Below are 13,553 nucleotides of genomic sequence, written 5' to 3'. Positions count from 1 at the left end.
AGGGGATCTGTAGTATCAACCAGTTTTCATTAATACCAAAACTCAGACGCAGGCAGCTCACTGTACAACCCATGCCAACTGCCCCATGTGAGGGGCCTGATCAGACTGGGATGGCTGAAGTGAGTGGTCCCCAAGATGTGCCAGGCTGAGAGCTTCAGTAATGCACAGGCCACAGGGCCCCACTACCCTCCTGCAGGCAGCTGGCAGGAAACAGGTGAAAAATTAACACCGTAGCTGCTCTCATTAGCAGAAAGACACAATGAGTCCAAGGGGCACCCATGGCTGGGGAAGTGGCGTGAGTGCACTTTATGACGTTCTGTAACAACATGATCACCCAACAGTGCAGTTCTCAGAATGCATCCCTGGTGTTAAGCGATGCTTGACAATAAGCAGAAAAAAAAGACAAGAAGAAAGTGCACCCAAGGGTTAACAAAAGCTGTTCTCTTCATGGAGAAATACTGGGTGTTTTTCACTTCCTTCCTTCTGATATTCTATATTTTTAGAGGGAAAAAGCAATAATTGGTGTTAAATAAAAAATAGAAGGCCAGGTCAGATGCGGTGGCTCATGCCTGTAATCCCAGCACTTTGGGAGGCCGAGGCAGGTGGATCACGAGGTCAAGAGATTGAGACCATCCTGGTCAACATGGTGAAACCCCGTCTCTACTAAAAATACAAAAAATTAGCTGGGCATGGTGGCACATGCCTGTAATCCCAGCTACTCAGGAGACTGAGGCAGGAGAATTGCCTGAACCCAGGAGGCGGAAGTTGCGGTGAGCCGAGATCGCGCCATTGCACTCCAGCCTGGGTAACGAGAGCGAAACTCTGTCTTAAAAAAAAAAAAAAGAAGGCCACAAACTCCCCAATATATTAAAAGGGACACCTGCCAATGAAAAGCCTGAGGGGGCACCTTATGAGTGGAATTGAAGCTACTAACTACAAGAGCCTTTCAGGACAGATACCTAGAGACTTTCCTGCCATCCACAGGGGACTCACTCTGGAGGGGTATCACCCACAAAATCAGCTGTTCCAGAGACCCGTCAAAGGACAAGGACCAAGGTCAAGTCTCCCATCAGGCTAAGGAGATAACCTGAAGTTGAGATCAGACAACTTTTGTGGGCAGGGAAGACAGAAAAAGACAACAGCAGCAGGTGTCACCCCTCAGGATGCTGCCCCAGCCTTCTAGAAGCAACACTCAGCTCCGGCTCCCAAATTGTCAAAACAGACTCGTAGGAGGGGCCGTAGAGGATCCCAAATGTGCAGTCTAAAGAGGCTGCCCTCCCTGCAGACCCTCCTCACCTCACCCCACAGCTCCAGCTCTGTCCCAGCCAGAGAAGAAGGCTGCCCAGGGTCTCTCAGTCACCAGGGGCAGGAGGTGCCAAAGTTGCTCACCTTTGCAAACCCAACCAGAAAGGCATGTCCAGGATGCACAGGACTGTGGAGGGAACAAGAAGCAAGGCTTACAGTACTGGCTCCAAGAAGAGGCACTCCCAAGGGTGCAGGTTGGCTTCAGCAGGGAATGTATAGCCTCAGATAGAAACACAAAGCCCATTTGACACAGGATGAAGATGTGACATCACAAGATGCCTGTGGAGGATGGGAGCCCAGTACTCTGTAGGCAAAAGCAGGGAGGCCAGACTGGAGGCGGCCTCGGGGTAGGGCACAGTAGGTACTGGCCCCTTATCCAACCTGTGTGGGGCATGTCCTTCTCAAGCCTTGGCGACTCCATCCTGACCTCATGGTGTCCTCTGCAGGACTGAAGCAGGTGCAGGAGTGGGCCATGGGGGAGGTCACACAACACCCATACTACTACCAGAACATGGGAAGGCCCGTGGGGACAGGTACACCTCATGTGTGGGACTGACCCCTATAGGCACGAAAAGCCTGACAGCATGTAAAGGGGAAGCAGGGCTGCCTTGAGGCCCACAGTGAGGGCCACAGGGAAGTGTGAGCAAGTCCGGGCCCTCAGATCTCCCAACTGCTTGGCAATAAGGCAGAAGTGGCCGGGCCCAAGTTACAACCTTGCTCTCTGCAGACAGAAATAATGCTTTCCTCACCCTCCTGGATTGCAGTTCTCAAAAGACAGGAAGTCACTGAGGAGCTTTGCTCTGACTGAATTCTGACCAAGAAGGAGGCTCAGTCAGGAAAGGAAAGTGGATGTGTCACCTCAGAAGGTATAAAAGTAGGAAGTAAGCCCAGGCCAAACCGAGAAACCCCCAAGTGCCAGAGAGGAACCATCACAGGGCTGACAGTCACCAAAAAGCAGACCTCATCACACAACTGCAGATACAAAGAAAGGAATAAACAAAGAGGGAGCCACAAGCACAGCTCTCCAACAAGCTTGGATGAGACAAGGAGGAACCTCACCAGGATAGAAGCCACATCAACTGCATCAGCCTAGAACACCACCATTAAAAATCCCAAATGCAGAATACGTCACTGGTTTAAACAAAATGCTAGCTGTGATGGAAAACTAAGACTATTTCAACTAGGTCCAGCTAAAAACTTTAAAAGGGAGTGGCCCAGGCCTTGGGGCATATGCTATATAGTTGGAAAAAAGTGGAGATCATAAATGTATGTGCTTCCAGCATCCACAGTAGGAAGTATGACCCAATTAACAGTCCTGAAGGACTGGACAGTGGCTTTCCACCTAACCTGTTCTAAGTGATTCTGTAATGGATATCTTTGTGTACAAGATCTTTATTTATATTTCTAATTACCTCCTTGGAACAGACTACTAGAACAGAAATTAGTAAATCAAAGGGCATAAACTTTTCAGAAATTAATCTTTTTTCCCGAGTATCATACATAGCCATTGTAGGAAATTTAGAAAATATTTAAAAAACAAAAAAAAGGTAAGTGATTCATGATACTAACAGTTATAGCCACTTAGAACATTTTCATGTATTTTCTTTCAGTCATTTTATAATTACAATCACATTATCCATCTTCTTTTGTAACCTGCTTTTTCTTTTTCTTTTTTTTTTTTGAGACGGAGTTTCACTGTTGTTACCCAGACTGGAGTGCAATGGCGCGATCTTGGCTCACCGCAACCTCTGCCTCCTGAGTTCAAGCAATTCTCCTGCCTCAGCCTCCCGAGTAGCTGGGACTACAGGTGTGCGCCACCATGCCCAGCTAATTTTTGCATTTTTGGTAGAGACGGGGTTTCACGTAACCTGCTTTTTCTATGTAACATTGTAAACATTTCCTCATATGAAGTGGAATCTAGTATCATTTACTTAATCCATCCACTACAAAATAATCATCTAAATTATTAAAATTTTAAGACACAAAATAACGCTGTATGGCAAAAAAAAAAGGTATGATTTATGAACCAGAAATCTTAAAACACAAGATGAGAAGAGAAACAGTAAAAGGGTACCTGACTGCTTGAACTTCACACCTTCAATGCCTAGACAAAGACCCCAGGCACCAAACAGGTACCAAAGAGACACCAAAACTCCCCAGGCACCAAAACAATTTGCAGAAATGGTCTGAAGCTCTTAGACTCTCCGAAAGGTTACAAAACTGGAACAACTGGAAGTGAGCAGCTTTGTCCACACATGTGATCAATGTTCTTTGTTGGGAAGCTGACTAAATGGCGGTCTTTCATGTTACCTCTGTCAGTAAGAAGAAAAACATCATGACAGCTTAGTGTCATGACGGGAGTGGGCCACCTTCTGCCCCTGCTCCCAAAGGCTGAGGTGTTCCAGAAGGGGCTCAGTGCCCCAGGCAAGCACATGATCCAGATCTGGACACCTAGGAGATGGAATGACAAACCAAACCTAAAATGACCTTCACAGGACAGGGCACTGAGCCAAAACCAACCAGCTGAAGGTGAAGGAGGCAGGTGGAGGCGCCACACAGGAGAGAAATCCAGCAGCAATGCATAAAAGGGCAGCCTGCACACTTCACTAACTTCAGTGTGCAGTGAGGAAACTGCATCCAGATGGGAAGTGCCCCTGCCCAAGGAGCCCCCATGGGGTCAGTGTCTGGAGTTCCAGACACTCACCAGGGGACATGCCAGGCTGCTGAGAGCTTCTCAAGCATGCCACAGGGTCTGTGCCACACAAGGCAGAGAATACCGTGGTTACCTGCACCTGGGAAAGTTCAGGTGTACAACCATCCCAATCAGAGGCAGAGCGCAAACTGACGGGCAAAATGAGAATCGTCCTGGGCCATCTCTGAGAGGAAGGGCCTTGGGGAAGCTGACCACCTTCTGTCAGGAACACCTTTAAATGCCTGTCTGTGGTTGGCCTGCTGCTTACCTTCCTGCACACCCTGAGCACACACCTATTCCCAGGCCCCATTTCCTACAAGTCTTGTGCTCCCCAGAAAGCTCTCTCTCATCCCATGTTTGCATACCACAGAGAGAACATCACTCTGCCCCTTCTAGTGCTGATAGCCAATGACCATGAAGATCTCCTTACCTAGACCCTCGGCTCCTGCAGGATGGGCTCAGGCTGGCTGAAGATGCAGCATGTTCTCACAGTGGAGGGGATGGCAGTCAGCACAGGACTCATTATGGACCTTTCAATTGTGAGAGGAGCTGATGCCCTCTCAGAGAAAGCAACACTCTCCTTACCTGGAAAAACTTGGCAAAGGCCTCCCTCTCTCTTGGACTGAATGAGGTGGATCTAAGGAGTTGAGCAGAGTAGCAGGGTCCACCTCCCTTCCTCCCCATACCCGGCTGGAGGGAGGCCATGCACACGCTCAGCATCTCCCTCACCCATCTTCTATTCCACTGACACACACTGTCTGCTCAAACTCAACAGGTCCTAAAAAGCTGCCTTTCGGGAATTGCTCTCTCCTCCTAGCTCTACAGCCTAAGCAAACGCCACAGGGCAGAGCTGGTGGGCCAGGCTTGGTTCAGGTTACTATAACAGGCACAGGCTCCGCCTGACCTTAACTTTATGGGAAACATTTTCTCATGACACTATGTGCAGTGATAATCTTCAATTTCAAATGATAAGCTAAAAGCAACAACCAAGCAGAAATGAGCATGGTAAAGCAAATTTAGATTTAAAATAAAGAACAAAGCTGGGTACAGTGGCTTACACCTGTAATCCTAGCACTTTGGGAGGCCAAGGCAGGCAGATCATTTGAGGTCAGGAGTTTGAAATCAGCCTGGCCAACATGGTGAAACCCCACCTCTACTAAAAATACAAAAAAAATCAGCCAGGCATGGTGGTAGGCGCCTGTAATTCCAGCTACTTGGGAGGCTGAGGCAGGAAAATTGCTTGAAGTCAGGAGGCAGAGGTTGCAGTGAGCCAAGATTGGGCCACTGCACTCCAGCATGGGAGACAGAGCGAGACCCCATCTAAAAACAAAAACAAAACACATGAATAACATAGGACTAGCCTGGCAGCTGTAGATACATTTGAAAAGGTGAAAGAAAAAAGAAAGAATCATTACAATCAGAACTGTGCAACAGGGGAGAGGGCCAGCATGCCCTGGAGATGCCTGCTCAGGGAAGTGGGTGGACACATACTTGTCAGAGACATACAGAGGGATCCAAATGCCAGAGGCAACTGCCTCAAAGCCTCTGCTCTTTCAACATGGGTGTCCTTTTGCTCCAAGCCTGAAAATTGCTGCTACATCTGCCACTACTTTTGAAACTTAATATATCAGCCCTCACTAAAGAGCGCCTTGGGTTTACCTAAAATGCAGAGATACATATAATCTCACCAAGGAATTGGAAGATTAGCATTTGTTTTGGGAAAGGATTCAGGAGATTGGCACAGTAATCCAACAACAAAACGGACTCACGAGGAAACATCCCTCACTTTGCCCAGTCTTGGACTTAACAAGAGAAGGACAGCTTCAGCTTAGCCTGGTCCATTATATTCACCTAAAGATCTTGAGCAAAGCCTGTAGTCTCTGTTCTTTAGTTCCCAGTGCTGATGAGTAACAAAATCCAAAGGCAGAACCTCGGGGCTACCTGGATGTTTGCAGCTTACACTGCAGCTGATCAATGCACCCAGCATAGAAACAAGAGAAGTAAGGCAGTACTCCACCACCTACACCATCCCTGACAAGCTGTTGGACTGGGCCAGTGCCCTTAACCTCTCTTACTTTCACTTTATCTATGTATCCAAGGGGATGACAATTATCACTTGCTAAGCATAACTTGATGGGTTCTTGCTTAACTGATCTTTCCAACAATCCCACAAAGTGAGTTCTATTACTAGCTCCACTTTAAAACGTAGACACTGAGCCTCCACCATGCAGTGGTAGAACTGAGATTCCTGTGCCTTTAACACCCAGGCTCTAACTCCTCCCTATATGACACCTATCCCCCGCCCCCCTCACCCTCCTTCCCCACCCCCAACCGGTCACATTCCGGCGTGGTTGTACCAGGCAGCAAAAGGTCAGAGAGATATGGGCACTCACACAAACCCACATGCTTCACTCTTGGATTCACCTTTGCGAGTTCTTACTGAAGTTTCTGACACTTTCAACATCATTGAATTCAGGTTTCTTCAAATTCCAAAGGTTTGAGAAGGGGACCTGTGGACCACGTCCCCCTACTATTAACAGCAGCAAGAAAAGCAATTCCGTAGTCTCACGAGGCTGAACTCTTTTGGTGCTGAGAGTAACAGCACCACGGGCACTTTGCTTCTTCCTCCAGTGCTGCCCGAGCCCTCTGTCCCAGCTAAGCCTCCGCCCCACTGCGGCCTGGCAGTCCCGCGGGCACCCAGGCGGGAGGCGGCACCGCGTGAGGCTGCGCGCGGCACCGATGGGGCGCGGAGGGGGACGTGGAACTGACTGACGGAGAGGGGGAATACTGAGGGGACGAGAAACGGATGGGGAGAAGGAAGGACCTGGGGGAAAGAGATTGACCCAGTAGAGAGGGGATACTGGGGTGATGAGGAACTCACGGGGTTGGGGGGGATGCTGGAGGGTGGGAGAAAGAACGGCCGGGAAGGAGGAAGGTACTGGGGGGAACGTGGAACCGACCCTGCTGGGGAAAGGGATAATGGGGACGGGGTAATCCCGGCCGTCTGAGTGAGGTCCTGGACCTGCGCGGTACGTCCGCCACTCACCTGAGCGTGGGCCACCACCAAGCTCTTATTGCCTTCTCCGTGGTACCCCCATTCATTCTCGTCCATCTTCCCCTCTTCCATGCCCTGGCGCAGCCCTGGCGCCTCGCGGGCTGGGACGCGGGGACACGAGCTTGGGTCCGCCCGCCTTGCTGGGCACCAGCCGCTGCCGTCGGGGGAGGAGCGCCTGTCAGCTGCCGCCCCGGCTCGACCCCGACGCCCAGACTCACAGACTGTGGCCGCCGGAAGCCACGCCCCCGGCGCCCTCAGCGCCTGCCATGGCGGAGTTGGGCAACTTCCGGATTCGTGAACAGGTCCCTTCCATTGATCGCGGCGGTGGATAGGTTGGTGGCCATCTTAGGTACTGGTAGAGCGACTCATTTCCGGAGCGCGGTCTTGGGAACCGGAAGGGAAGCTTCCGGCCTGGGCGCCGGATGTGTAGCAGGCGGGAGGAGCCGGCGGCAGTTAGACGCCGGGTTGACCTGGAGTGTCCGGCTAGCTAGGGTGCCTGGGTCTTGTAACCAGTTAGCCGCGGGACAGGCTCTTGACATTTCTGAGCTTCAACTTTTGCTTCTGTAGAACAGGATGTGACTCATCGTACATTTCATGGGGATACCTAACGCAGTCATTTTGGTGGTCCTGTGAGGTAGAAAAACATTGTCCAGCTTTCCACGCGAGGAAACGTGGCTTGGCTACACGACTGGATTCCCCAGTCCCGCTTTTGCCGAAGACTTCGAGGGACGCATTTGGAGCGCGAGGCTCCAGCTTGGCGGTGAGGCGGCGGGCTGACTACCTTCCTTCTCCGAAGTTCATTGATTCGGCGTCAAGAAAGGCATAGCCTCATAGAGCTACAGCATTTCCCAAATTCTTAGTCTCATAAAAATGATTGAGGGCCCCAAGCTGTTACTAATGTGGATTATAGCTGTCGATGTTACCATATTAAAAGTTAAAATGCTTTAAAGTTTTTTTGTTGCTGTTTAAAAGTAAATGGCCAGGTGCGGTGGCTTACGCCTGTAATCCCAGGACTTTGGGAGGCCGAGGCGGGCGGATCATCTGAGGTTGGGGGTTCAATACCAGCCTAGCCAACATGGTGAAACCATGTCTCTACTAAAATTACAAAAATTAGCCAGGTGTGGTGGTGAACCCCTGTAATCCCAGCTAGTCGGGAAGCTGAGGCAAGAGAATCATCACTTGAACGCACGAGGTGGAGGTTGCGGTGAGCCAAGGTCGCGCCATTGCACTACAGTCTGTGTGACAGACTCTGTCTAAAAAGGAAATATATATTCCCCGCCCACAACCAAAATAAAGGAATAGTATTGTTTTACACTTTTGCAAACCTTTTTAAAATCTAATAGATTCTCACATGTGCTTCAGCATTTGGTCTGCTGCAATATATTGCATTGGTTGACATATACATGGTGAAGCATCTGCAGTTATGTTGTTCACAAAGAAAGGACCTGCAGACCCAACTGAGAACGGTTGAGCACCTTGCCAGGCCTTGGGAATTGTAGTGAAATCAGGACAGTGAATCAGGAAAATGAGCTGAAGGCTTTGAGTGAACATCTCTTTTTCCTGTTTTAGGCCTCAAAAGAGAGGCTGGGGTCAGGCATGGTGACTCACACCTGTAATTCTAGCATTCTAGGAGGCTCAGGTGGGCGGATTGCTTGAGCTTAAGAATTCCAAACCAGCCTGGGCAACGTGATGAAACTCCATCTCTACAAAATATTAGCTGGGCATGGCAGCTGTGCCTGTAGCCCCAGCTACTTGTGGGGCTGAGGCAGGAGGATCGCTTGCGTCCGGGAAATGTGCCCAGGAGGTTGAGGCTGCAGTGAGCCCTAATCAAGCCACTGCACTCTAACCTGGGTGACAAAGTAAGATCCTGTCTCAAAAAAAAAGTGGGGGAGGCCGGGTGTGGTGGCTTTACACCTGTAACTCCAACACCTGAGACCAGCCTGGCCAATATGATGAAACCCCATCTCTACTAAAAATACAAAAATTAGCTGGGTGTGGTGGCACGTGCCTGTAGTCCCTGATACTTAGAAGGCTGAGGCTGAAGAATGTAACTTGGGAGGCAGCAGCTGCAGTCAGCCAGTATTGTGCCACTGCTCTTCATCCAGAGTGAGACTGTCAAAAAAACAAAAGGGAAAGAAAAAAGGAGAGGAGGGGGAAGCTGGATGGGATGTTGCTCAGTACCCTCCACAGTGATGTTTGAGAAATAGGGGCAGAAACAGCCACTCCTGGAGGTAAGTAGCCCCCGAAAGAGCAAGAAAGGACCTTAGGGCTCACAAAATTCAGTCCTTCCCATGCCCCTACAAGGCCAGGGGAGCTTAAACATGACTGCAGTTAAGTTTCTCAGCACCCTGCAAAAAGGAGAGTTGGGTAAGATTAAATAGTATTCTAAGCATCAAAATATTTCCTTGAGTAAGCCTCTGAGGTGCTGGAAATGTTCTGTATCTTGATTTTTTCCCCCATGGAGGAGTATTATATCCCTGATATGTTTTAAATTGCCATTATAGGCCGGGCTTGGTGGCTCACACCTATAATCCCAGGCTTTGGGAGGCTGAGGCGGGTGGATCACGAGGTCAAGATATCGAGACCATCCTGGTCAATAAGGTGAAACCCCGTCTCTACTAAAAATACAAAAATTAGCTGGGCACGGTGGTGCGCACCTGTAGTCCCAGCTACTCAGGAGGCTGAGGCAGGAGAATTGCTTGAACCCAGAAGGCGGAGGTTGTGGTGAGCCAAGATCGTGCCATTGCACTCTAGTCTGGGTAACAACAGCCAGACTCCATTTCAAAAAAAAAAAAAAAAAAATTGCCATTATATAGTGATGACAAAAAGCAGGTCCAGGCTGGGGATGGTGGCTCACACCTGTAATCCCAACAGTTTGGGAGACCCAAGTGAGTGGATCACTTTGAGCTCAGGAGTTTAAGACTAGCCTGGCCAACATGGTGAAACCCCATCTCTATTAAAAATACCAAAAATTAGCCAGGCATGGTGGCATGTAGCTGTAATCCCAGCTACTCAGGAAGCTGGGACAGGAAAATTGCTTGAACCCAGGAGGCAGAGGTTTCGGTAAGCCCATCACGCCATCGTACTCCAGCCTGGGCAACAAGAGTGAAACTCCATCTTGGAAAAAAAAAAAAAGAAGGATAGAGGAAGGGAGGAAAGAAGGAAGGATGGAGAAGAGGACAGAAAAGTGGAATGAAAATGTCTTCCAACCATATTGAAAAGCTATCCAGAAACAGCATTGGTAGAAAAGCATTGGTAATTGCGGAGTACCATGTAATGAGTTCTTTACTCTTGCTATTTTTATGTGTGTTTGGAATTTTCCTTACTATAAAAGTATGTGATACCATGTGTTATCCAATATGGCATGGCATGATGAGAATGACACTTCACCTCTGTGGCGTTTCCCTTCAACCCATAAGCCCTTTCTAATCATTCGAGAATATTAAACACAAACTGAGGGACAGTTCACACTAACCGGGACTTCAAAACTGCCATGGTCATGGAAGACAAGGATAAACTGAGGAAGTGTCACAGATCAAGGAACCCTAAGGAGATATGACAATTCAATGCAATGTGGGATCTTGGATTCCATGGACATTGGTAGGAAAATGGTAAAATCCAAATAAAACCTGAAGTTCAGTTAATAGTAGCGTTCTAATGTTTTGTTTGGGCATATGTGCCAGTTATGTGTGTTCACTTTGGGAGAAGCTGGTGAGGAGCACATAGGAATTTGGTACTACCTTTACATTTCTGTAAATCTAAAGTAATTCCAAAATAAAAAGTTCATTTACAGAAAAAGAAGACACTTATTGTTCAGCTCCTTTCATAATTAATTAAAATTCAAATAATGAACTGTCAGCCAGGCACGGTGGCTCACACCTATAATCCCAACATTTTGGGAGGCCAAGGCAGGAGGATCACTTGAGGTCAGAGTTTGAGACCAGCCTGGCCAACGTGGTGAAACTCTTGTCTCTATTAAAAACACAAAAACTAGCCAGGTGTGGCAGGTGCCTGTTATCCCTGCTTCTTGGGAGACTGAGGCAGGAGAATCGCTTGAACCTGGGAGGCAGAGGTTGCAGTGAGCCGAGATCACACCACTGCACTCCAGCCTGGGTGATAGCAAGACTCCATCTCGAAAAATAACAATAAATAATGAAGTGTCTCATACATCAGAGTGGTGAAACAGTCTTAGGCAGTGTTTGCCATGGGTGATGGGGAGGGAACAGACAGCATACATAAGCACTGCCTGTGAGGGTGAGGAAGCATTGTAGTGTTAAAGTTCAGTTTGGCCATATTATTAAAATTAATGCTGCTAATCTCACTTGACTTATCATTTCCACAGCTAGAAATTTAATCATATGGAACTCTCCCTTAAATGCTCAGAGATATGGACAGGGTGTTCATACAGACGGGGAGTAATGACGGGACTTGGTTTTCAACTTGGGACACTTAAGGATGGCCTCCACAACCTGTGTTCTAACAAGTTCCCAGATTAATCTCAGAAGCACTAAATTGTGACATACTCAGAAAAACCATAAAGCCACTAAAAATGTATGTTAGGCCTGTTTGGTATTGACTTGAAAGTTGTTTAAGGCCTATGTATAAATGAGAGTGCATATAAATGAAAAAGAAATAGAGATTACTATTCCTTTTGGAAAGAGTAGAGTAGGAAGAACTAGGGGAGGAAATTCACTTTCGTCTTACATTTACATATTGTTGACTATTTCACAGAGAATATATTTACGTACCACTCCTCTAATATAATTTCACAAAATGAATAAATCCTCACACATTTCTTAAATAAGGTAGATCTAGCTCTATGTTTTGATATGCAAGATGGTCATGATATATTGTTAAATACAGGAACAAATGTATGTGTTTGAGAAAGAAAACAAGGAATATGTGTCTTACTGTTAACTGAGATTTTCTTTTTTTTTTTGAGATGGAGTTTCGCTGTTGTTACCCAGGCTGGAGTGCAATGGCACGATCTCGGTTCACCGCAACCTCCACCTCCTGGGTTCAAGCAATTCTCCTGCCTCAACCTCCCAAGTAGCTGGGACTACAGGCACACACCACCTGCCCAGCTTTGTTAACTGAGATTTTCTTTGGCTATAGGGCTACAGGTGATGTACATTGATGATGCTATATGATTCCGTAACATTTGAATTTTGCATAAAAGATGTGACTTACCTTTCTAATTAGAAACAACAAGAATGAAATCCTGATGCAGCAGCCTCAGGATACCCTGCCAGTTGGAACTGAGTGGCTTTCCTGAAGGTGGATTCAGTTATTTGGGTCACCTGAACCTGCCTAGGGTAACACCCTGCTGTCCTGAGGCAACCCCACTGACTCTGAGGGATCCTCCCAGTGTGGTGAGTCAGAGGCCTCAGCACACAGCTCCTTCCCACACAGAAATACAAAGATGGGCATGCTGTTACCTGGATTAGCAGTCACTTTCCTGAGGGCTTGTCAGAGTGTCAGCTCCCCATCCTCTGCCTTAGTATATTTTGTGCTGTTATGACAGAATACCAAAGACTGGCTAATTTATAATGACCAGAAACTACTTACAGTTCTGGAGGCCGGGAAGTCCAATATCAAGATGTCAGCATCTGGCAAGGACCTTGCTGTGTCATCGCATGGGAGGCATCACATGGCAGAAGGATAAAGAGTAAGAAAGGACCAAACTTGCCCTTTGAGTTTTTTATTTCATTTTATGTTTTGTAGTCCAGAGGTCTTTTATTTTTGTAACACCTACTATGCTGTAAATTCAGGGGAATAGGTGCCAGCAGCTCAGGCTCCTTTCCACTGGCTCTTGCAAAGTGTACTGCTCTGAGTAGAGCAGGCTGGCACGTCAGTTGAACCCAGGTACTTTCTATTTGGCTTTCTTCTTTTTCTGGTCATTTTCCTTCACCATCTTGGCTACCTTGGCTCTTAGAGATCTTAATGTGCTCAACACGTGCATTAATTCTCTTGGCAAGAATCTTGCCCTTGTTTACTACAATGCCAACAGCATGCCGAGTAACACTGGGGACTGCTCCAGGTTTTCCACAGAAACATTTGTGGGCATTCCTTTTTGAACAGTACCTATTCTTTTGATGTCTACAGTTTCACCTTTCTTATAGATTTGCATGCATGTGGACAAAGAAATAACTCCCTGTTTTCTAGAAGGCTTAGGTAACATATATTGGGGGCCTTTCCTCTCCCTTTATATTCATCATTTTGGCAAATTACTGGAAGACGGTGCTTCCAGCCAAATAGCCAAACTTGCCCATTTAAATGGCATTAATCCCACCCATAAGGACAGAGCCCTCATGGCCTAATTACCTTTTATTTTTTTTTAATATGGTGTCTTGCTCTGTTGCCCAGGCGGGAATATCATGGCGCTATCTCAGCTCATTGCAACCTCCACCCCATGAGTTCAAGCGATTCTCCTGCCTCAACCTCCCAAGTAGCTGGGACTGCAGGCGTGCACCACCACACCTGGCTAATTTTTGTATTTTT

The 13,553-nt window shown here is 47.7% G+C and overlaps 1 protein-coding gene across 3 annotated transcripts in view; it reads right to left on the bottom strand.

Moving 5' to 3' along the window:
* Positions 1–7,268, bottom strand: part of IPPK (inositol-pentakisphosphate 2-kinase) — a 58,440-nt gene extending 51,172 nt beyond the window's left edge. For 2 of the 3 annotated variants that reach the window (XR_013532729.1, XM_035301225.3), the window contains exon 1: positions 7,044–7,268. Coding sequence is in view for 1 of the 3 variants with exons in the window: in XM_035301225.3 (XP_035157116.1) it covers positions 7,044–7,124 (81 nt within the window). In the remaining 2 variants the exon portion in view is untranslated. Of the gene's footprint in view, positions 1–6,421; positions 6,671–7,043 lie in introns of those variants that run through there. The other variant, XM_035301236.3, reaches the window with a different exon arrangement.
* Between the last annotated feature and the right edge of the window lie 6,285 nt (positions 7,269–13,553).

This window comes from Callithrix jacchus, chromosome 1 (assembly GCF_049354715.1).
Source record: "Callithrix jacchus isolate 240 chromosome 1, calJac240_pri, whole genome shotgun sequence".
Classification (NCBI taxonomy): domain Eukaryota; kingdom Metazoa; phylum Chordata; class Mammalia; order Primates; family Cebidae; genus Callithrix; species Callithrix jacchus.
This window is presented reverse-complemented; position numbering and strand designations above follow the sequence as displayed.